Source organism: Kogia breviceps, chromosome 2, assembly GCF_026419965.1.
Source record: "Kogia breviceps isolate mKogBre1 chromosome 2, mKogBre1 haplotype 1, whole genome shotgun sequence".
NCBI lineage: Eukaryota > Metazoa > Chordata > Mammalia > Artiodactyla > Physeteridae > Kogia > Kogia breviceps.
In genome coordinates this window covers 190,353,698-190,377,926 of record NC_081311.1, presented here as the reverse complement: position 1 = coordinate 190,377,926, position 24,229 = coordinate 190,353,698, and the positions used below count along the sequence as shown (strand labels likewise).

General features: G+C 42.7%; 1 protein-coding gene and 1 pseudogene across 4 annotated transcripts in view; both read right to left on the bottom strand.

Moving 5' to 3' along the window:
* Positions 1-24,229, bottom strand: part of RHBDD1 (rhomboid domain containing 1) — a 120,006-nt gene that overhangs the window by 20,575 nt on the left and 75,202 nt on the right. Inside the window, exon 7 of one of the 4 annotated variants that reach the window (XM_067027013.1) lies at positions 627-1,169. The exons of the other annotated variants lie outside the window; for them this stretch is intronic. Coding sequence (XP_066883114.1) covers positions 1,165-1,169 — 5 coding nt within the window. The 3' untranslated portion in view covers positions 627-1,164. Of the gene's footprint in view, positions 1-626; positions 1,170-24,229 lie in introns of those variants that run through there. 4 annotated transcript variants of the gene reach the window in all.
* Positions 12,985-13,371, bottom strand: LOC131751536 (large ribosomal subunit protein uL29 pseudogene; annotated as a pseudogene).

The following is a 24,229-nucleotide window of genomic DNA, read 5'->3' as shown; positions in this document are numbered from 1 at the left end:
CACCGCTTTCCCAACTTCTTTAGACAAAACTAGGCCTGAGGTTTCCCCCACACCCCCCGTCAGGCAACCACTTCGTAGTCACGAGCATCTCCAGTGCAAGAAAACATCTCACACAATTTTCTTGAGTAATTATTTCCCTAAATTGATGCCAGGAAAATCTTGTTCCTTCTCTGGGGAGAATATACTTCGGGATTCCTGCCACAAATTAAATGGTCTAGATGAGTTTAGAGAAAGATCATTTAAGGACAATCAAAAAAATTACACACACACACACACACACACACACACACACACACACACACTGGAAAAAGAAAATACCAAGAGTGAATAAGAGTGCCTATGTTGGAAGTCCAGGTAGGAACCCCATGAGGAAGGATAGTGCCAGGGAGACAACACAAACTCAAGAAGGGTTCTGCATCCCTCTATTTTGAAGTCCAGGTCCATCAAGAGATCTTAAAAGAAATACATAAAAAGAATATAGCAGTGGAGAAACTGAAGTTTTACATCTCCAATTTTTATGTTATAGGCTTCCTTCCCCCCTCTAACTTCAGTTTATAAACTGAAGGCTTCAGTCTTTTGAATACACAAGGACACTTGTGCACACACAACCAAATCCAACCAAAAAAAAAAAAAAGAGAAATAAAAACCAGAGCCATTTCAAATATACCTCAAGCGAGAGCTTGATCGAGTGTCTGGACTCCAGAGACAACTCCGCCTGGTCATGGTGGTGTTCCCAAGGCAGGTGGCCAATCAGAATTTGTTGAATGACTGAATCCCAAAGAATTTTCATGGATGGAGGGTTAAGTTCCACCATTTCCAGCTCCTGCCTTGACCCACAAACTCAGCCATCCAGGGGCGCTGCAGGGTTTTGGTTTAGCCCTCGTCTGCCCTGGAGCCATCCAGTGAGATCCATCTAGAGCCGCTGGGGATCCAGAGGAGCTGACAGGAGAAATTGCTCCTCGTGTCCATTTACATAAGAAAAATGAGGATCCACTTTTCTAGGGGTGAAATCAGGGCTGAGGAAGAAAAGGATGGCTCTTACACAATCTTCATCTCTCTCTCCCCTCTTTGTATTTCTTTCCTTCATAAGAAGGGGGCTCTCTAGCTTTCCAACATGTTCAACAGCTACCAAATCCGAGAACTCTGGAGACAGACCACGAAGATTCACCCTTGGATTAAAAAAAAAAAGTCACATCTCGTGAAAACACAGATATCACCATGAGAAAAACCTGGGAGAAAACACTTAGAATTCGAAACAAAACAAAACAAAACAAAACAAAAGACAGGCAAAAAACACTTCTTTGGTTTTGTAAAGAAACTTATTTGAGTATTTGAATATTAATAATATCCACATTTATCCCACACTTGTAAGGCAAAGCAAATAAACTATCGCCATTAAACAGAGAAAAGAATTATCACCCTAAAGTGGCTACTCCTTCATAAGAGCTACCAAAATGCAAATAACCTGTAGCCTGTTCTTTCTCGTGCCTTAGCTGTAACAGAGGAGAAAACTGGTTCGGAAAAGCACAACGAGAGAAAGACAAGGACTAGGTTTTGAATGCACCGTCTGGGGGACGTCCACCGTGACGGCCGTGTAAAAGAAATAAGCCATCCAGGGCTGACATGGGCTTTAATATAATACCAGACTTTACCACTTACTATTCATTCGCTTGCTCAGTCTTTCACTCTTTCTCTTACTAGGTGATCATTCATCCAACAAACATTTTTTAAGCACTTTCCCGGGGGGGGGTCTGTGATAGGTGTGGGGTGCACAAGAGTGAATAAGAGCGGGGGATGGCTTTACCCACTGTAGAAACAGTGCTCAGGGACTAAGCCTGTGAAAACGCCTGAGATCTCAAAGTAATTAACTGGCTCCCTCAGTGAAAAAAAAAAATCTATAAAACTGAAAAGTAATAAGTATTTGATTAAATGCCTATGAAATGTACCACATCAATCATTTATATCTCAATTCATAAATATGACATATATATTTATAGTCGTTTACTTAAATATATATTTATATACCACGGATGGGCTGTCACATGTTTCAACATGTGAAATGACACAGGGTCGGGGTGGGGTTTCTAAAAATAAAAACCCACGGAAGTCCTCGAAAGTCCCCCCAGGATGGACAGGACATCTGTCCTCTCCCGGAGTTCACAGTGTAGTGGAGACAGAGGCACACGCCAGTGGCCGCAATCACCTTGTGAAACAGCTAAGAAAGTTGCCCCTCTGAGCCTCATTTTCTTCATTAAAAAATAACCTACTGAAAACCAGAAACCATGGCCTTTGGGGCAGTTTTGAGGTCCAAGTTAAAAAAAAAAAAAAAAAAAAAAAAAAAAAGATGGGAAAGTATTTCATAAGCACAGAGTGATGAGAAGTAAAATTTTAACCCCTTTGGTCTTTGCTCCTCCTGATAGTAAATGTCTCTTACTATGTCGGATGCTACACCTGCTGCCTACCTGGGAACTGCTGCTCAGACCAGAGACAAATCCCTACCATACCCTAAACATAAGGCTGCTCTGGTGCCCTTCTGCAGCCCACAGATGTCTCTGATGGACAGACACACGTAAACCAGGAACGCTTCATGTAAAGATAAAACTTGGTCTGTATCGTGAGATTCCAAAGAGACAGAGGCTAAAAAAAAAAAGAAAAACAAAAACAAAAAATCAACCCCCCCCCCCCACTTACACTGGTACAAATGAAACCATTTTTCAATTAGCTCAGCCCTAAGCAGACACCACCATCTCTTTTGCCCTAAGAATGAAAAGCTGTGGACTGCTCCTGAAGTCAATTTTACTTCTCTCTTTTGTAGACATTTCATGAAATACCTTAATCGTCCCAGCTGGCAACATTAGTAGGTAAAAGAGGAAAATGAACTCAGTTTTGGAAAGAAAGGATCACGTGGTATAACACAGAAATATATCCTAGGAGGCAGTCTGGTTCTATTATTTGTCCTTTTTCCCCTTTTCCTATTCTTCTTCATGGGCTCCCTTTTAGGGAGCGGGCTGGGCTGGGGCAGGGTATGACCAGGTTAAAAGCAGCCCAGGACACAACATCATAAACGGAAGAGGGACAGCAGTTATAAGCTTCTGCAAATAGAACGTGGCCGCTTCGAATGTGGATGACTAGACCCTCCTCCTGGCTTCAAGATTTCCTTTGTGTCTCACCATGGGAAGTGTGTTAGGGTGATATACAACGTGTTTAAATAAAACAAGAAAACAAACCAAGAAACATTCTGCATGATGAAGAATGAAAATCTACTAAAAATACTTCACAATGGCTTCAAACATGAAATCACATTTACAAATAACATTTTCATGACTTGGGCATAAGTGACTCAGGAACATATGGATTAAATTTCCCTCAGAATGCATAGGGCTTTCAAAATCAAGCAGAAACTTGCTTGGCAAAATTAGTTTCGTTTGTAGAGCAGAGCTCTGGGGAAAAAAAAGAAAAGAAGTTTGTCAGACGGCACTCGCTTTGGCATCCCTTCTCTGGTGCTTTCTCTGATGACCAAGTCCACCGGCTAGGAACAACTTTCTTGGAAATCGTTTAACTCTCTTTCCCTATTTAGGCAAAGTATTCAATAACTTTATAATAAACGACTCTCCCTCACCTCGACCATCTCAAGCATCAAAAACCACGCCGCATGGCACAGGGAGATCAGCTAGGTGGTTCGTGACCACCTAGAGGGGTGGGAGGGAGGGAGACGCAAGAGGGAAGAGATATGGGCACATATGTATATGTGTAACTGATTCACTTTGTTGTAAAGCAGAAACTAACACCCCATTGTAAAGCAATTATACTCCAATAAAGATGTTAAGATAAATAAATAAATAAGTAAATAAGTTCCTTAAAAAAAAAAAATCATGGTTTAAGGTCCATTTCTGTAAAAAATGTTGAGCCATCTTAGGCAGAGAGCAAATGGCTACCGCATCTTTGCGGCAATCAGGTGTGACTGCATATAAAGGGCCTATTAATCCATTTGGAACTAAATACTTCCCCCCTGCCAAATTAAAGACACACATTTTAGACAGAGCCCACAACAATCAGGCTCTGTTTTACCTGCCCAAACTTTTTGGTTTCTTACACCACACAAAGTTTACACACGAATACTGCCACCACCAACATTGCTATAAAATAACCTTAGCACTCACAGTGTTCACTGTTTCCAAAATGCACCATCAAACATCACCTCATTCCATTCTAGGGGACAGTCATGACAAGTATTTAACCCATCTTTAGATGAGGAAACTGAGGTTCGGAGAAAGGTCATATAGCAACAGCTAGCCATTCTGCAAATACCAATTGTACTTTCCTGTCTTGGCATCTTTTATTGTTTATTTTGGTAATTTTTAATAGTCATGTTCTCTAGAATACCTATTCCCTTTATCCCCACTGACTAGAATCTCCCATTCTTCAAGGACCAGAACAAATACCACACCTTTCAAGATGCGATCCTTGAACACTAAATCTCCAAGCAGGACGATCTTTTTTATGTATCAACTGGGCTAGGCTACAGTTACCAATTATTCAATCAAACACTAATTGGGGTGTTGCTCTGAAAGTGTGTGGTAGATGTGATTAAGTCTCTAATCAGTTGACTTCAAGGGAGATTATCCCAGTTAATCTAGGTAGGCCTGATTTAATTAGTTGCAAACCCCCTAAGAGCAAAGCTGAAGCTTCCTCAACAAAGAAGAAATTCCACGGATGAACTGCAACTTCAGCACATGTCCCAGAGTTCCAGCCCACCCTTCCCGAAGCCCTACCCTACAGACTTCAGACTTGCTGGTTCAGCTCCCACAGTTGTGAGCTCCTCGATGAGTCAGGCACTGCTTGTCACTGGATCATGAGAAAACAGCAAGATTTTCATGAAGTTCATAGGGTACATTTGGGATATCCTGACTTAAAATATTTGTTACGTGGCATTTATGGAACTCACTCTTGGGGATCTGGGGTCACCTCACAAAGAGGTGGTCCATTGTCTACATCAGGTCCTCAAAGTGATTCCCAGACCAGCATCAGAGCGTCACCTGGGAACCTGTTAACCAGTCAAATTCTCACACCCCATCCCCAAACCCATTAAGTCAGGAACTCTGGGGGTGGCGCCCAGCTCTAAACACAGGACACCATTCTGTTTGGTGTGTTAAGAGAATCACCTGCAGAGCTTTAGTTGAACTGAAGACTGTTGGGTCTCACCCAGGACACATGGCTATTTACATGTAAATGAATTAAAATTAAATAAAACTAAAAAAGCAGTGCCTCAGTTGTACTAACTACATTCCAAGTGCTGAACACATGTGGCTAGTGGCTGCCGCGTTGGCCACTGAAGTTAAAGACCATGTGCCATCACTGCAGAACGTTCTATAGGACAGTGCTGCTCTAGAGCCACCGAGAGGGACCCCTAGGAGAAACCCCTCCAAACACACGTCAGGTACTATGGGCAGGGAAAATAGTAATTGCCATGATTAGCCTTACACTGAACAAGCACAAGGCCAGATGGTTCCAATCAAAGGCAAAAATGTTCCTCTGTGATGAGGCTGCTTCTCACGTGGGCGATTCTCTCTAGCTTAGGATGAGCAGCATCGCAGATTTATTTATTTATCACTAGTTAAGGCTGGGGAACCCAGCAGCCGTAGCGCAGGCTCCGTGAGTCATCAGAAGCCTTCTTTTTATTCTGTCACAGGGGTGGGGGTGGGGAATAAGAAGCTCAAAGCCTTTAGAAGCTCAGGGCCTCTGTTTTAACGCCGGTGGAACAAAGGACAAAAGCAGGGTCTATATTGCACCATCGACGGTTCCCTTCCTGAAACAGCTCCTGGCAAGGCTGCTGCTGTAACCTCCGTGCTGCTAAATCCACGGGTCACCCCTCAAGTCCTCGTCCGCCCGGGACCACTGGGGCATTTGGTACAGGTGGGTACTCTTTCCTCCTAGAAAGAGATTCTTTCTTCTAGGACCACCTGCTCTCTTTTGCTCAGGTTTTTCCACCCCGCTTCACTGGTTCCTTCTTCTGCCTCGCCTTTGCTGGTACCTCTTTTTCGCTCTCTGACCCCTTTATACTGGAGACCCCAGTGCTCAGGCTTTGATCCTCTTCTCCATCTTTATACTCCGTCCCTTGGCGATTCCACCCACTTTCATGAATTCAAGTACCATTTATATCATGCCGATGACTTACCAAATTTTTATCTCCAGGCCACACCTGTCATCTGCTCTCATCCAGAAGCACCTACTCCATCCCCACATGGAACTCTCATAAACCTGTCACTCTCTCCAGGTCCAAGACTGAACTCCACTGTTTTCCCTGCAAACCTGCTCTACCTGCATGTTCAGGTTAACGGAAACTCCAACTTTCCAGTGCCCTCAGCCCAAAATGTGATTCCCCCTTCACTTCTCTTTCTCTCACAATCACCGCCATCCTGTCAAAAGAACCCTTCTGCTCTACCTTTGAAACGTATCCAGAAGCCATAACCGCTATGCACTTCCTCCACGGCTGCCATCGGAGTGGGGAGCTGTGGTCCTCCCTTGCCTGGGTTACTGCAACGGGCTCCTAACTGGTCTTCCTGCTGCTACCCTCTGCCTCTGTCTTCACACGGCCTATCCCTCTGTGTCTATCTTCTCCTTTTCTCTCTCTTATCAGCACACCTATCACTGGGTTTAGGGCCTACCCTCATCAGGATGATCTCACCTTGCCAGTGTTACTTTCTTTACAGCTGCAAAGACTCTTACTCCAAGTACAGTTGCATTCCAAGGCTCTGGCGGCACAGCTCTTTTGGGGGCCAGCATTCACCTCACTGTGCTGCTCCCCACAGACTATTCTCAACACAGTAGGCCCGGTGAGCCTTTAAGAAATTAAGTTAAATTATGGTCCTCTGTGCTCAAACCCCTCTAACGGCCCCCATGTCACTTAGAGAAAAAGCAAAGCCCTTCTGCCGGCCTAAAAGGCCCTATGTGATCTGGCTCTTACACCTCTCTGTCCTCGCCTCCTAGCGTCCAGTCTAACAGTGGCCCAGACTAGTGGATGTAGATTTGAGACATGTTTTGACTTAGCATCAAGATCACCTGGTTACTGACAACACCCAGGAGGTAACAGCTGATGAGGAACAAATCGGGCAGGTGGAAAAGGTATGTACATGCTGCATTTGAGGTGTCCTTGAGTTCATTTATATACTGATATAATTTCAGAAAGAGATCTGGGCTGAGAAGATAAATGTGAAGTATAAATCGTAACTAAAGCCTGAAGAGAAGAAAAGAGGTCCAAGAATGAAGTCATTAGGAAAACTGATATTCCAAGGTAGAGGAGAGGGCTGTGAGCCTGCAAAGGAGACCAAGGAAAGAGGTCAGAGCAGTAGTGGGAAAGCCAGGAGGGTACGCATGGGTGGGGGGGGGGGAAGGGAGGAAAAGAGGAGGGTTTCAAGGGGTGGATAGTTATGTTAAGTAAATCTGGGGAAGAGAAGTGTCTCCGGCCTTAGCAACATTGAGGCCGCTGGGGAACTTGGCTAGAACTGTTTCATGAGAGTAAAGGCGGCAGCAGCACGACTGCAGAAGTGCAGACTCTGCAGACCGTAAGTGGAAAGGAAAGGCAGTTGTGCTGTTGGTCTCTCTCTCTTTGGGGATGAGTGTGGAAAGAGACTCGAGTGGGTTTCAATATTGACAGCAAGGATCTGGTAAAGACTCAAAAGCTGAAGACAGAGGGAGAGGGGGATAATCAGTAACAACAGCTTTTCCTGAGAAGTTAGGACAGGTAAAGGATTCGCTTTTGGTAAGAGGAAAGAGACTTCCCTGCCCAGCTGTTAGGAGGGACAAGTTAAGTATGGGGGTGGATACAGGTAGGTTTGTAGTTTTCATCATGGGATGCTGAGGGCATTACCTACAGGTGGATTCTATTTTGGGGGGAAGTTGAGGACAGGTGAGATGTTGATATATTTATAATAGACTGAGTTTACTCTGTTGGGGCACGGTCTCCAATTGGGCTCAGCTGCCAGGTGCAGGGTCCGAGAAGCCTAGTGGCTGGGCTCATCTAAGTCTGTGGATTTCTTCCATGTAGGTGGACGAAGGACTGAGCATCAAGGGCACGGAAGGTAATTGTAAGACAGTAACTGAAGCAAAGGACTGGAAATCTAAGCACTGGATGGAGGCAAGTAAGACAAGACGGGAAGGAATTAATGAACTGGAAAGGGGAACAAAGAACACCTGCAGCTGAGTACCCAGAACTTGAAGGTCACCTAAAAGTGGTCGAAACACTACATACTAAGTCCATGGAAGCTAAGAGCCTGGTGTATTTAACACAAGAAGCAAAGGAGTTTTAGATACAACCACTCTACTACCAGGGTATCAAGTGCCACCCTACTTGCTATCAAACAGAACCAGAGGGACCTTTACATTGAAAAGGTAAGAAGGAGGTACTGAAATTCAAGGAATATCATTTCAAATCTGGATTTCAAACCACTAAATCACTTCCAAGTGATGTGCTTTATTTTATTGATTTTGCTATAACTGATTCTATGTAAGGGTCCTATACACAAGTTTACCTCTTTTTTTTTTTTTTTTTTTTTTGCGGTATGCCGGCCTCTCACTGCTGTGGCCTCTCCCGTTGTGGAGCACAGGCTCCGGACGCGCAGGCTCAGCGGTCACGGCTCACGGGCCCAGCCGCTCCGCGGCATGTGGGATCTTCCCGGACCGGGGCACGAACCCGTGTCCCCTGCATCGGCAGGCGGGCTCTCAACCACTGCGCCACCAGGGAAGCCCTACCTGATTCTTTATCATCTAAACTTACCCTCTGGTGCGGTGGTTCTCAACAAATTTTGCCCCCTAAGGGAGAACTGGCAATGTCTGTAGATATTTTTGGCCCTCACAACTGGGAGGAAGGGTGCACGAGCATCTGGTGGGTAGAGGCCGGATGCTATTCAACATCCCACAATGCACAGGACGGCTCCCCCCCAACAAGGAATTATTCAGCCCCAAATGTCAATAGTGCTCAGGTTGAAAAACCCTGCTCCAGAACAAACATGCTTGCGAATGTACACTATTTACATCAGAGAGAGGAGGGCTCAACTTGGGATCCAAGTAACAAACTGTCTTCAAATTTTCTGTACCATAAATATACCAACAGCCTAAATAAAACTACCATAGTTTTTAGAAAAACATCAGTATGTTAGTACACAAAACCGTGTAGACTTAGATACGTAAGAAAGCATATGGATGCCCTTGATGACTTCTTCCTACCTCCTTCCTTCCTTGCCTGGTTTTTCCCCTTCTCCTGTTTATTTCTCTCCAGAAGGAGCTCTGTTCTTCACCAATTCCTGCACACTGGAATATTAAGTTCCAATGATAAATTAATTTTGACAAAATTCCTTTATCAGAAGTCAATGTGAAAGTCTGAAGAATTCAGTTAGCTGGCCTTTTGCCCATACACAGAAATGATTAAAGACTAGACTGTGATGAAATTCTGGGCAGAGTGATATAATTAGCAAATTTATGAATGGGTCTTCTTTTCCCACTTCTACTGTCAGGACTAATTACTTGTATTAATTAGAACTGTCAACACATGAATATGCTTGTTGAAGCCGCTTCCTATGGTAAAATACAAGACTGGTAAATATGAAGACACTTGGAAAGATGCAAAGACTTTCATTTATTAGCAGCTCTGAATGATGCAGGAGCACTGAGTGCACGATGAGCCTTGGGGATTGACTGCAAATGGATTCCTAGTTAATGAACTTGTTCTTCCTTGCTTAGGCATTAGTCTTGGTTTAGCGTGTGGATGAAATATTCAATATATCACTACTTTAGAAGGACTGTAGCAAGAATTAGGAAAAAATTCTGCAAGTTACTGGAAAAGTGGAGTAGCAGGGATGGTTAAGGTGAGCAAGAGAGAGTTCCTGTCTCATCTTTGATTAGTCTGAGATCTAGTGTAAAACAAGTTCTAAGAACTGGAGGATTAAGAACTAGAGTTTGAGACCCAGTTTTAACTCTATGTGGCCTTGGGTAAGTGGACAAGTTACTAAGTCTCTCTGTGCCTTGGTTTGCTCATCTGAAAAATGGGGACAGCAACAGAACTTGTAGAGGGCTGTGGTGAGCCTTAAATGTCAACATATATAAAGGGCTTGGAGCAGTGTCCAGCACGAGCTACGTGCTGGCTGTTAACTGTTTTCATAATCATCACCTGGGATGGCAGTAGCAACAGAATTTCGAGCTCCAAGAATGAGATCCCTGGAGCAGGACGCAGTGCTTTGGAGTCAGATAGGGTCGAGGTATGAATCCAGGCCTATTACATTTAATTTTTAAGCTTCAATTGTGCCCTACCTCATGAGTCCTTGTAAAAAGTAAATTTAAAAAAATGCATGAAAGGTACTTGCTGTGCCTGGTACATAAAAGAGGCTTGCTAAATATTAGTGCTTAAGCATTCATTACCATTATTATCTTTTTGGAGAAATCTCTGAGACATTGAAATAAATGCCAAAAGAAAAACTTTAGTAAGTGACCTAAGATAAGTGGAGAGAGCACATGTGAAAGAGGAGAATGGGAAATGAAGAGGATCTATCGAGGGCCTTCTCTGGGAAGGGTGCCCTCATCCCCTGCCTCACGCGGCCGTCACCACAGCCCCAAGAGGAGGGTTTAACTCCCCAGCCACAGAATCCCCATAAATCCCCTAATTACCTTGTTCACTGGCGAAGGAAGGACAGCTGGGATTCCAACTGGGGACTGAATGGCTGCGAAGCCCGCACTGTGTCAAGGCGTGAAAGCCAGGCTGTAAAGGGCTTCATCACAGACTGCGGGGGAAACAGACTCTAAGCTCTTCCTACTTTTTTCCTTCCCCCCACCTTTATACATATTTAAAAACACAGTCATCAAATTCTTAATAGGCAAAGCTTGCTCTGGCTGGCTAGGTAAACTTTACCTGATAACTACCATAAAATAACTACTGTAAGACAATTTTAAATTAAGGCCGGTTAATCAATTTTTTAATCCCGTTAAGTACCAACTTGGCAACGGTCCACAAAAGAGAGAATTATTCTCGTTTTATGCTTTGTTTTAAAAGGTCTTCCAGAGACACACATTTGACAGTGTGAAGATGGCCTGACTCAGGGAGGCTGCAGGGAGCATTTAGGGAATGAATGAGAAGCATCTCCTAGGGTCCCTCCCAATTCAAAAAGCTAATGCTTCTGCATGCAGCAAGATGTCAATGCTAAAGTTGATTTCAATTAAAAACCCATTTCTGTACAAATGTTATAAAACTAGACTAATAAAATCTACGGTGATGACTCCTAATTTTGTCTTAAAAATTATGTGATACCTTAAAGATCGACCTGGCCAAAACTCCATAGCATCAAAATAACCAGTGCATAAAAAGAAAATCTAGTTGGAGGATGTTCTGGACCCATTCACAAGAAAGCTCGGTTAAATGCCAGATGCCAGTAAATCTGCTGGACTTCCCAATGTCATGTTAGAAAGCAAGCTGCTCCAAGCTGCTCCCTGGAACCCGTTAAAACTTACTTTAAAGGATAGATCTTCCCCCCTCTACTCTAGTTGCTCACTAGTTAGTTCTCGAAGCAAATGCAGGTACCAAAGGATATTACTGACAGGTAGTGGGGGGTATGTAGTAGTAATGGTCAGAATGTGCATTATTACTCTTCGAATAATCCTGTTTATTTTTTTGATTGCATAGTATGCTTAAAAATGAACTTGGGGGATACGGTAAAAACAGCTCTGAATGGGGAGTGTGATGACGCCGATCCCGGCACTAGCTCAGGGACGGTTAAGCCCTGTGGCTGTAGCCAACACCCTCTCTTTCTAGGGTGCAGTGTGCCAAGGAGGTTAGGACCAGGCCGTTTCTAAGGCTCTTACAGAGTTATAATCTAAGAATAACTATATTAACAAGAACTCTGTGTAATTCTTATAAGGCCAAACCGCTGCCACAGGGCTCTTAGGCTAAGATTTTTTGCACAGTTGCTGACAGTGTCAGCTGAGCTCTCCTCAAATGGCAGTCGTGCCGTCAGGTTATAATCGTCTCTAATTGGTGCTTTCCTGAACTGCAAATTTCCTAACCACTAGAAGGCCTGAAAAAGAATCTCATTCCTCTGTAATGAGAAACATGTTAAAAGGCAAAATAATTAAAAAAGAAAGCACACTACCAGCAACAATCATTAAAACTCACTGCTTTATGTTTATGTTAACATTCCTCATCAGTAAAGACAAGCCTAGAGAACGGAATAGACAAGAAACAAACATGCAACTTTACAATTTCTTAACTGCATGATTTCCAATAAGAATTCGTATGTGAAATAAGTCAGTTTTAATGGTTTCTTTTCTTGTCCTCGAAACATATTAGGAAACCATCCACAACCTTTCCTTCCTTCTTTCCATCCATCCATCCCATTCCTAAATATTCCCCACCACGAGTCACCCTTCTCTTTGATTAGCAAGTTTCACCCAGATAATAGCTGTTTTTGTTGATGCCTTCCTAGTTCCCTCCCTCCACCCTTCCTCACTCTCTCTTCCACTTGACTAAGTTCCCTGAAGGCAGAGAATTTGGTTTTTGTTTATCTTCATCTTTGGGGAAGAGAGATGGCTACCTTGCTCATACGTGGCACAATATGGGTTTTCCAAATATTCAAAAAATTACATAGAAAGAATTTAGAAATCTAGGTAACTACTAAAATGGATGGTACTATCTGTACCTTCAATTACAAAAATAAATAAAAAGTACCCATTGTCTTCTGCTAGAGCTTCTTAAGAGCGACGCAGAGAGAAATGGGAACCTCTCTCCGGTGGCCCTCAAGGAACTCCCCACCTAAAGATCTAAAGAGCTGCGAGAATCACCAGGGAAACTTATAAAGCAATCCCAGTACCTGGGCCCGCGCTGCCGTCTTTGCGCACCTGCCCTCACCCCTGCCCCACCAGCTGTATATTCTGATGTATTGGGGGGTCAAGGCGCTGATAATTTTTTATTCCGCCACTTTGTTTGTTTTATTGACACCGGTACGCTCAGGCCTTGACCGCGTGCTTCCGGAGTGGGCGCGGCCGCTTCTTCCGCGGCTGCTTCTTCCGCGGCTGCTTCTTGGGCTTCGGGTTCTCTTCGTGTTTGTTGAGCCGGCGGTGGCGCATGGCACGCGTTTTTCTTGGGCCGCAGATCCAGGGGCTTATACTTCTTGCCCTTATAGAATTTCCTGAGGTTCTCTTTCTGAGTCTGGTTAATGACGGTAAGTATACGGGCGATGGATTGAAGCCGCGTCGCCTGTCACTTTAGCCACGCGTAGCTGGGACAGCTCCACTTTCAGGTCCTCCAGACGTTTCAGCAGCTCCTCCTCCTTCTTGCCGCGAAGGTCTCGAGCCTTAATCTGGGCCATGACTGTAGAGTCAGCCTCCGCCGCCTTCTCGGAGGGAAAAAGCGGCACTGATCATTTTTAAAAGCTCCTCAGGTGAATGTAACAGGAAGCCAGGATTGAGAACGACCAAAAAACCTCTGAAACCCCTCCTCGAGGTACTTAACAAATGCTAGTTAACTATATGCTTGGCCTTTCATTGTCTTACAGGCCTTGGATGCATGCGCCCACCATTTATTTACTGAAACACATTGCACATCAATGGTTATTCTTTTTTCAGAAGTCAAGTGAGGTCACTGCTCGAATAAATTTAATTCTCCTTGATGTCAGTGAGCTGTAGCTCTCATAAAAGTCCACTCTCCTTCATTTAATATGGTCTTTTCTAACTTTCCATTGAATTGGAATATTCTATCTATATTTAGCTGAGTGTTGCCTGTGGGCTGGAAAACGGCTGGGGATATCATGCTCCCTAGACTTTCACAGGTAGGTCTCCACTGAAGGCCCTGAAAACACTCAGCCATGAAATCTGCAGTAGAAATTCCCACAGGAAGTTTAAAGTTGACCAAGAAGACATTAATAACCTCGATTTGAAAAACTTAATTTGAAACTTTTTGATGACTATTTTACAGAAAACTCTTAACTCAGTAAAATTTCTAATTTCATTCCAATACGAATGAGTATGAATACAAACAAAAGTCCACTAAACTAGTAAAATACTAGTAGCATTTAGATTATTAATTATATTAATAATTAATTAATAATTAATGAAATGCAAAATGGTGTCATGAGTCAGTACATAGACTCTGGAGCCAAGACTCCTGTGCTCAAATCTCAGCTCTGTCACTTATTAGCTATGGGACCTCAGTTTGCCTTCCTTCGGTTCCGTCTCTTCTCTGAAATGGGTAAACAGTAACACTGCACTGGTGGTTGTTGGACTGAGTGAACACACATGCACGTACACACTCATGTGCATACACATGCACACACACTAAACATGCATACATGTCACTTATAATGGTGCCTGGTGTGCTGGAACTCACTCAAATTCCATCTCTCTCCCCGCAACCCAATCCCCACACATAGCAGAGTGAGCTTAAAATCCAGATTTCATCTTATTGCGCCCTCCCTACTTAAAAGTCTCAACGGTTTCCCCTGTTTCCGGGGTCAAGTACAAAACCCTTAAACACAACGTACCAGGCCTTTCACAACCTGATTCCCACCCATCTTGCCACTCTGGTCCGACAATGGAACATATATTGCAGCCACAACTATCGCAGTACCTACAATGGGCCACCCTCTCATCTCAGGGCCTTTACCCATTTTCTCTGCTTCCCTTGCCCCTTTGTTCACACCCTTCACTAACTTCTCATCACATTCAGGGAAAAACCAAAATCCTTAGATGGTGCACGGTCCGGAGCCCACTAATTCAAATTTAGGATCAATACCTCGATTGCCCCAAACTTAGATATGATACATTCATTCATATGAGAAAGGATGCTCATTCCCTAAATATTTGCCTGCCAATCTTTAAGATAATTAAGGTGATAGCAGATGTTATGACGTCATGACAGCCACTCAAGAGGAAAACCTGTGAATTCTGAGTTTAGAATAAATAGTATCCTGTCTGTATACCTCTCTCTTCTGTTTGCTGTAGGTGCAATATTTAATTTATTTCCATGTTAAATAGTTGTTTGTCTATTCATGTAACTAAAACAGCAGAGAAAGACACCCTTTTTAGTAAACACAAGTGTGGGTGTTTTTAAGGACAGTGCTCATTTGATCTTATTATTCTGCCAGTTAATTGACAGGAAAGAACGTCCTAATCGCTCATTAACTCTGAAGATGTCCCCTTGTCTGGTGTCAAGGTCTAAGAGATACAGGGTACACGGCAGCTGTACAACTGCTGCTGCTTTAGGGGGACAAAGCATTAGGTTTGCACAGTTAAGAAAACAGCAGATGTTCTGATATGGGTTTCAAACAATCCCATCTATAATATGGTAGAATTTGGTGGTGAGTTATTTTCCCCTCAGGCTAATAAGATGAACCACATCACTGATTAAATATTATTTTCTGGGGCCACAAGGTTTTTTTCCCGGCTACTGCTTATGGAAATCATTCTTGGTTGGATTGTAAACTGCCAAAATGGCAACTGGTTTGAAAGGCTCTCCGAGGAAGGCATTCCTTGGTGCTCTGTCCCTCTACCCCACCCCTTGCCCCTGCACGCAAGACCATCTGGTCCTGTGATAATAAGCAAAAGCATAAGAGAAACAAGCCATCAACACAGGCCTGCACAGTGGCTATTCAGATCCCTTCCTCCAAGCATACGAAGAAACCCAGAATTCCAGCAAACAGCTATACCCACTTACCAAGAAGCACTGTCTCCATGCTTCCCTGATATATAAAACATTAAGATGATATTAATTAGCAAATAATTAGGGCTGCCAAGGGGTAAGGAAACACTGTTATAACCTGACAAGTGTCACAGTGTCAAAGCTCTGCTCAAAATGGGCCTCGCTGGCCCTGAGTTATCTAAGCCAGGGGCTCATTTCCCTCCTCACCCCCATGTGTCTCGCCAAAAAGCATCCTCTACACAACGGTAAACTACTTGGGCCTTAAAGTTTATCTTTGTCACGGCACAGTGTGCCAAAAGAAGGGCCCTGCTAAGCCCCAGAGATGCAGCTTATTTAAAGTTATAATGAAGACGTAGGTGTTCCATACAGATGCCTCTTCTTTCAGAAGACACCTATCCGAAACACTTTATTCTCCCTTAATCTCGGTGGGCTAAGCTGCATTTTACTTCAGCATCACCCGAGCCGAAAGCAAACTGTTTCCCTTTAGTCTTACTGGGCTGAAAATTAAAAAACGACTGGGTTTTGGGTTGTTTTGGTTGATGTGCAGGGAATCTTGAACGCGATGATTCTAGGGTCAACTCCCATTGCTTTCTGGTAACAATGAGAGCAATGCCAGACTCCCCCTTTCCTTGGCAACCCAAACCTCTGAGTGCCAATCACCTCACACCTTCCAGTGAGATGAAGCAGAACAGATCTGAAGGGACTGCACTCGATAAAATGTATGCTGCTTTAACTTTTGTAAACTGTAAAGTCAAATGGAAATGCCATGGCACTAAAGCAGCCTCAGACTAAGACAGGATCCAGTGTGTTCTGGAACCCTTAAGAAAGAAATCGTTGTAGCAGCCAGGGGCGAGCGAGCTACCAGTAACAGGAACCACTGGTTTTCTTGCCCAAAGTGTATGGATACCTTTAGCTAACCTGGAAGCTTGGAGTAAAGACGAGAAGGGAAAGAAGGAAATGAGCAAAAAGGAAAAGTGGAGACAGGACGTAGAGATCCTAGTTTGGATGCTCGGCTCTGCGCAATCTCCCTCAACACTTGGACAGACCACAGAAGTAGCCCACAGAAGCTGGAGGTGAAGGTGCGAGGTGTAGTTTTCTCTGCATTTCTCTACAAAAAAATGACCTGATGCCTTTAATGGGATGGCACTGTGGAGAATATCAAACAAGAGGAAGGTCACTATTAAATATTGTTAGCAATGCATAGGTTTTCATATTTTTTCTTAATAAAGGTTCTCCGTGATTTTTGCAGACATTTTAGAAAATGGAGTCAAGCCAAAACAAGAAAGTAAGTCACCATAATCTTATTTCTGAGAAATAAGGATGAGTGGCATTTTGCTAAATATTATTGCAATCTTTTTTTATAGTACATTTACTAGGTCTTACAAAAATAAATGAGTTTCTACTAAGACTACTGCTATATCCTGCTCATTTGACTCACTGTGAACCTGCTTCTATTTCTAGTGGCTAAGTATTATTCTAGATCATGATTTATTTCACCTATTTCCTATTGGGGCACGATTAGGCCATTTGCGAGTTTTCCAAAGCAGATGGTTACAATGTAATTTTAATCAGCTTAATATTTATAGTAATCTTGGTAACGCTGTGCAATTTTGGTCCTGTCTTGCAACAAAAGTAGATTTAAAAAACACAGATGTGTTGACACAGGAAGATTGCTGGTCCCTAATTGAGACGCTTGAAGATATATAAATATATATTATGCATGACTCTCACATCTGGCTCTCCATCACGAAGTTCAACAGAATTATAAACAGTTTTGAGTCCTTGGAGGACTGCCATGTGATGAAACTAGACCACTCTGGAAGCTATTTGTGATTCTATAATAAATGGAAACCAACATATGACTTTTCTCACTAGCAAAACAACACAACAAAACGGATGAACACGTGCACCTCTGAGTGAGATTCAAGAGGCTGAGTAAACGACGGTGAAAATTCTCACATGAATGATTCACGTGTAATATTGATAGGTGGCTCAACATAAAATTCTGTCTTCAAGCACACTTAGTGCAAGCACATTTATTCTTTTTTGTTATGAATCTTTTCTTTTCTAAAAAGAAAGCCACTGAAGAAAAACTGGGTCCTATTTAAACGAACAATGCAAATATCCTTAACTCAAACATCACTGATTGTCCATAGTAAGAACAGTATTTTCAAACTCATATGCTATGATTTTTGGTAGAAACAAATCACTGCCCAGCAGATTATTTATGGTTGTCTATAGGAAGCATTTTTTTGGTGTGTGTTCTATTAGGTACCTGAGATGCAAGTTTCTTGTGTAAGAAGGGCATTCTTTCCCTAAACAAACTATTTATTTCACAATTTTTAATTAATGTCAAGAATTTTTGCTTAAAAAAAAAAAAAGACAACCCAACCAAACAAAAGAACTTAGCCAATCATGTGAGGACAACAGTAAGAGACATGTCATTGTCATTCTACAAGTAATACTGTCTTTTTACATGTAGCTAGGACTGTTCTATAGTGACCACACCTACCAAAGAGTTTTCAGTGTTCTGATTTCAGGATGATCGCAATGGCCAATCCACCTCCCCAAACGCAAACCTAACTCCAGCTGAGCCACGCGAGCTGACCACGTGGAGGGCCACAGACAGGATCGTGCTGGTCTCCTCCCACAGCTGACAATTCACGACAGCCCAGAAGCGCTTTTTCTGAAGAGGCCTCGACTAGGAATAGAGAAGTCTGGCCTTGTTGCCTGGTGTTTACCACTCAGAATGTGACCCCGGGCCAGCCACTTCATTTCTCTGTGCTTCTATTTCCCAATCTAAAACAATGGCTATAAATCCAAATGCTTATTTCGTAGGGTTCTGTGTGGGGATGTGAACCTTCCTAGCACAGTAATCATGAGGGAAGAGGTATTGCTTGTTGACCTGGAAAGAATTCACCAAAACATTTACAGTGGTTTCTTCTGGGTGCCTGGATTATGGGTAGCTGCAAGGATACACCTCAAATGTGATGTGGTTTTTCTCTGGGTGGTGGGGTTATGGATCACCTTTTGTCTTCTTTTTGGTGACTTGTATTGATTATTTCCCACCGTGAGTATGTTTTGCTTTTATAAACAGCAGGACAAATGCTTATCCAAATTCTAAAAGACCATAGTAACCGAGTTCAGGGACCCATCATCACCTGTCTCAGGCCGTCAGCGCCATCCACCCTGGGACATCTGGAATTCAGGGAGGACTTCCAGAAAAGGAGCTGAGTGCTGCCTATTCCCATGGCAAAACAAAAGCAGAATCGCACGGCAATCAGAGCACACATCTAACAGGTGTTAGCACACACATCAGGGCAGTCATCACCTGCCTCCCTTCCTTCTTAAGGCCAGAAGGACTCTGTCCCTGCAGTAGGAGAAAGCTGAGAGTCCATTTGCAGCCAGCGTGGAAGGTGGGTGTGGAAGCTAATTCACGGTTTCAGCTCTGCTCTAGGGTGGACACACAGGAGCCCAAGGAAATGTGGATCCAATCTAGCACCTTCCAGGAAGGTCCTGCCCCCCCAGGCTCTTCATGCCTGGAGAACCCAACCTACATGACAACAGCATCCCCAGGGCAGAACACCGTCCACAGTAATTGGGCCAAAGATATAAATGATGGGATATTAAGTCTCTTGACTTCTCCGAGTCTGTTTCCTCATTGAGTCCGATCAGGTGTCAGATATGCTGACCTCTAAGGTCACTCTCAGTGCCAGTTATGTTTGAAAATGGTTCATCCTTGTCTCATTCTCCATTATCGACTTTAAAAAGTAATTTAAGTAAATTAAGCAAAGGATCGAAACAATAGGTCCCTCCCCAAGACTGCAGTTATGTGCTTAAAATTATATGCTAAAATTAGGTGGTATATGTTACCTGCACTTACAATGCTTAGAAAGGAATTAGAAAGGTTCAAATAAAAATGAATAAAATTTTATTCACTGAAAATATCAACTACTGAGTCTATGAAATAAAGTCTCAAAGTCTAGGGCTTCAGCTCAAAAAAATAAAAAATAGATATTGTTTTGTTTGGTTTCATATTTTAGTACAGACACAGAGAATTAGAAACTTCTTCACACCCTCAATTGTTTGATTAATAAGAATGTAAAATCCACTATAATTTTAAAGCACTATTTGACATCTCTCTTCCTAATTAAAACATTTTATGAAATGATGAGTGTCTTAATCACACCTATATTGATAGTTTTCTCCAATTAAGTTTGATCTTATGAAACACTGAATATACACCTCAATAACTTCGAGATTAAAAATTGTATAGGTAAGTTGAGTATCCAAATCATCATATTAGTCAATTTGATGTTCTCTAAAATTCTTAGATAACTCAGGGAATCATAGTTGCTGAAGCAGAGAATGGCATAGATGGGTAAGTAAAGTGAACAGCTCATTTCAAAAGTTACTGTATCTCTTTCCTAAAGGTAATATATTGGGTAGCTGAAGTGAAGTCCGTCACTAAAATCTCCTGTCGTTCAGCAGAAAGAACAATGTTTTTGGTTTGATAGCAAAGAACGAGACTGACTCATTTCCGTACCCTGCAGTGCTTAACAGTACCATACACAAACCAGGGGCTCCAACTGGGATTTGCTGAGGAACAGAATGAATGCTGACCCAGAGCAATGTGATGAGTGGGCAAGGCAATCTTTCCGCAGCCATCAAGACTCGGTAGCCCACAAAACAGGGTCCACGCGTGGGGGAAGATGAAGGGGACATGGGTAGGTGGAATTAATTCATTAGAGGTTTATTTATACTTTTCTTGCTAAATCTACTCATTAGCATCTGAATGCTCCCTTTCAATAAACGGTGATTGTGGGGTTAGGTAGTGGAGGAAAAATTATAAATTCACATAGAACTATTAATGTTAATTTCTCAACTATGTTTCAGTTTCATGTATCATTATCTTTATTATTTTAGCAACGGCTGAGCTACAGTTTATCTTTTAAAGTATAAAGCCTCAACAGAAGCCTGCTCCTTCCTAATAGGGACCTAAACAGAACTCTGGTCCACTTATTTTATTATTTCTCTTCCTGACTGGGATAGATTCACATGTTATTTTGCAGGTTTGAAACATCATGTATTTACATTTCTTTACATGCACAATTTCACATCTAGATACAGTCTCAGATATCAAACTTTACTCAGTGAAATGAATAATCTCCAATGTAGAGAGAAGGGAGTAAGAACCTATAATCCAAAGGAAGTGTTCTGCAATGAAACTGCTTTTAGGAAATCTGGCAGATGGTGCTTTTTCATTACAGAGAAAGTTTTCCTGGGGGAAAACACACCAAATTACTTAAAAAAAAGAAGTGGTCACACGGAATGAGCTGTACATCTCTGTCCTGGCCTGCAACACGCCTGCAAAGCCAAGCAGGCCAGCCGTGATCATTTGCATATGTTAAAAATCGCCAACTGCATTATGCCTGCACTGGGCCAGTGAAGGCTCAAACAATCATGCAACTGAAGCAGATACAACCATCAAATGCATGTATTTATCAATTTAGATCTGCCTTAGACAGTTGTGTGAATTTATCTTCCAGAAATGATCTTTCATCCGTCAGCCCTGAGACCTATATGACAAACACTCGCCAATATTCCTGGCATTTCTCAATATCCGCATCTCTTTCTAGCTACGCCCGTCCTGCTCAGTCCATTACCACAGAATGGAAAAGGAAGAAACTTTGAAGAGGACCCAGTTTAACTCTCTTATTATAAAAAAATAATAATAAAACAAAGGTCTGATCAGATTCAGTGACTCACACCTCAAGTAAAGTTAGTTCACTGATATTCCAGGACTGAAGCTCAGACCACTGAATTCCCATCCTTTTCTCTTTGTACCACACGATGAAAGATTAAAAGAACATGCACATAATTTACTCCATTTTTTTCAAAATTTTTCATACAACAATAAAGAAACAAGACAGATGTCATTTTTATTTACCTTGGTGTAGCCTCAATAAAAAGCAAAATATACAATACGGTTAAAATAAATTCTCTTTTTGCTTTTTATTTAAAATGTATCTGAATTGGTCCCTATGAACATATATGCATATAAACAGGATTCAAAGATACTGTCAAGTGATCTTTTAATAACAAAAGCCCTAGATATTAATTCAGAATGCAGATACTCTTTTCCAATATGGCTCCCCTGGTAATTTTACATGTAAGGACTTAGAGACAAAGCAGCAACCAGTTTCGTTCTGAAGCCAAGACCTTTGTCGTATGTCCCACCACAGCTTCACATATGGCTAGTCAGCAACCCCAACTGTACAATGTGGGGAGTGGGTGACAACTCTGCTTGATTTTCACAAGAGAGCCAAAGTGTGATTGTGGCCATTTGCCTTTCAGAAGAGTCTAAGAAAAGAAGCACACGTTACTCCACATGTCACGAGGATTTCCAGTTTTAACCAGTACACATGCTCCAGACTGGCAGATAGAAGTTGAAAAGGACACAGCTTTGTACCCAGCCACCCGCTGAACTTGGTGGCAGGCTATTTAAAAAAAAAAAAAAAGGGGGGGGGGCACAAATTATACATGGCAGGACGTTGGGGAGAGGGGAGAGGAAACTGCAATGAGCTCATGTTCCTAGCTGGCATCTGCCTTTTGACTCAGAGAAAGGAGATGGCGCTCGTCCAAAATTTTTCTATTATTGTGGTATCAGCTGCCTCTTGGATTCGTTTATAAGAACTGAGACTGCCAACAGAACAAGACAAGATTTCTGTTAATGGTAGTAAATGTGCAAGCTTCTTGAAACAATAGGGATTTCGATATTTCTTCTACAAAGCCTACTTTGGTATTATTATTCCTGGCATGAGCCTTAGGACTTATAATTATGGCCAGGTACTATTAAGAAATATGACAACAGCAAATTCTGAGGTTAAATTCTTTAATTTACTCTTCCAATATACTGAACTAAAGAAACTAATTGGTGCTGGATGTCTCTTGCTGGGCTGGCATTCTACCAAATGAATTTCTATTAGTTGGCCCTTTCAGATCTCAGTATTATTGATGACTATTACACTAACTTCTTACTCTGAAAACTGGGAATCAAAGAGAAAGAATTAAGCATTTACCTAGCCTTTTTTTTTTTTTTTTTTTTTTTTGCGGTACGCGAGCCTCTCACTGTTGTGGCCCCTCCCGCTGCGGAGCACAGGCTCCGGACGCGCAGGCTCAGCGGCCATGGCTCACGGGCCCAGCCGCTCCGCGGCATGTGGGATCTTCCCGGACCGGGGCACGAACCCGCGTCCCCTGCATCGGCAGGCGGACTCTCAACCACTGCGCCACCAGGGAAGCCCTACCTAGCCTTTTAAAAGGGGACTATAGATTCTACCTACTTCATGAGGGAATGACCACATGTTTTTTAAAAAGCCAATAAATAAATTACTGGACAGATTATGTCTAGTAAATGACAGATTCAAACTGGGGATGTAGAAAACTGGAAAAAGCATCACTATTATCCTTATAATAAACATGAATGCTGGACAATCTGCAAATCAATACCTTTTCCGGAACCCAACAGAAAGCTGAGGCAATAGGGCAGCCAACTAAACAGAAGTCTAAAACAGCATAGGAATACTTGTTTACCTAGGACAGACTCTGCTGGACACTAATAAAAAGAATTCAGCCCAAACTGTTAAACTGCTAAAGGCTGAGTGTGAGCTAGCAAGATTCTATTCATAGAATATATAACACGGAACATATTGGGAGATGCAGTATAAAGGAATTCACACCCACTTTCAGGCTCTTCTCAGGACCTCATGTGGCCCTGGCAAAAGTCATATGTGAGCCCAGAGAAAGTGTCCTTTGTCCTCTGTCATTCCTGGCATAGTCCCGAGGGAAAGAACAGCAGCCACTGCAGGAAAGGTCTGCAGGAAAGGCTGCCTAGATCCTACTTCCCTATCGTCCCTAAGGAACAGAAGACTTAAATGCCTGGGAGAAAGGCAAAAGCCAAGTTTCCCTTAAGCAAATGGTGAAAACCTCCTGCAGCTTAGAGAAGGGAAGAGGAGAAAAAAAAAAAAAAAAAAAACCCTCTAAACTGGGGAGAGGGGCAGGGATCCTGAGAAGGCCACACCTCCAAGCCGAGGGACACAGTGACTGCGTGGACTAAGGCTTAATCAGAGCACCCCTGGCACTGGTCTCCACCACCAAACTAAAAAGCACAGACTAACAAGTAACAGCAGTGTGCCCTGGGGGGAGGGGCGACGGGAAGGGATGGAGCACCTATCCCAGTTACAGCACAAAGACTTACAACTGGAGTTCAAGTAGACATTGAGAGGCCCTCTGGCAAATCAGCCCCCACCCTAAAAACAAGGTAACATTAGAGGAATTTGAAGTCGTTGATGCACTGAGGGGACCGTACAGTACCTACTCAGTATTACAGTAATTCTGTATAATGCAAAATACTCACAGTGCTCAAGAGAACAAGTAGACAGATAATCCATAGGGATTAGAGGATCTGGGCAACACTATCAACTCAATGAATCTAACTAACATTTGTAAAACACTCCACCCAACTGGAGCAGAACACACATTCTTTTCAGGTGCACA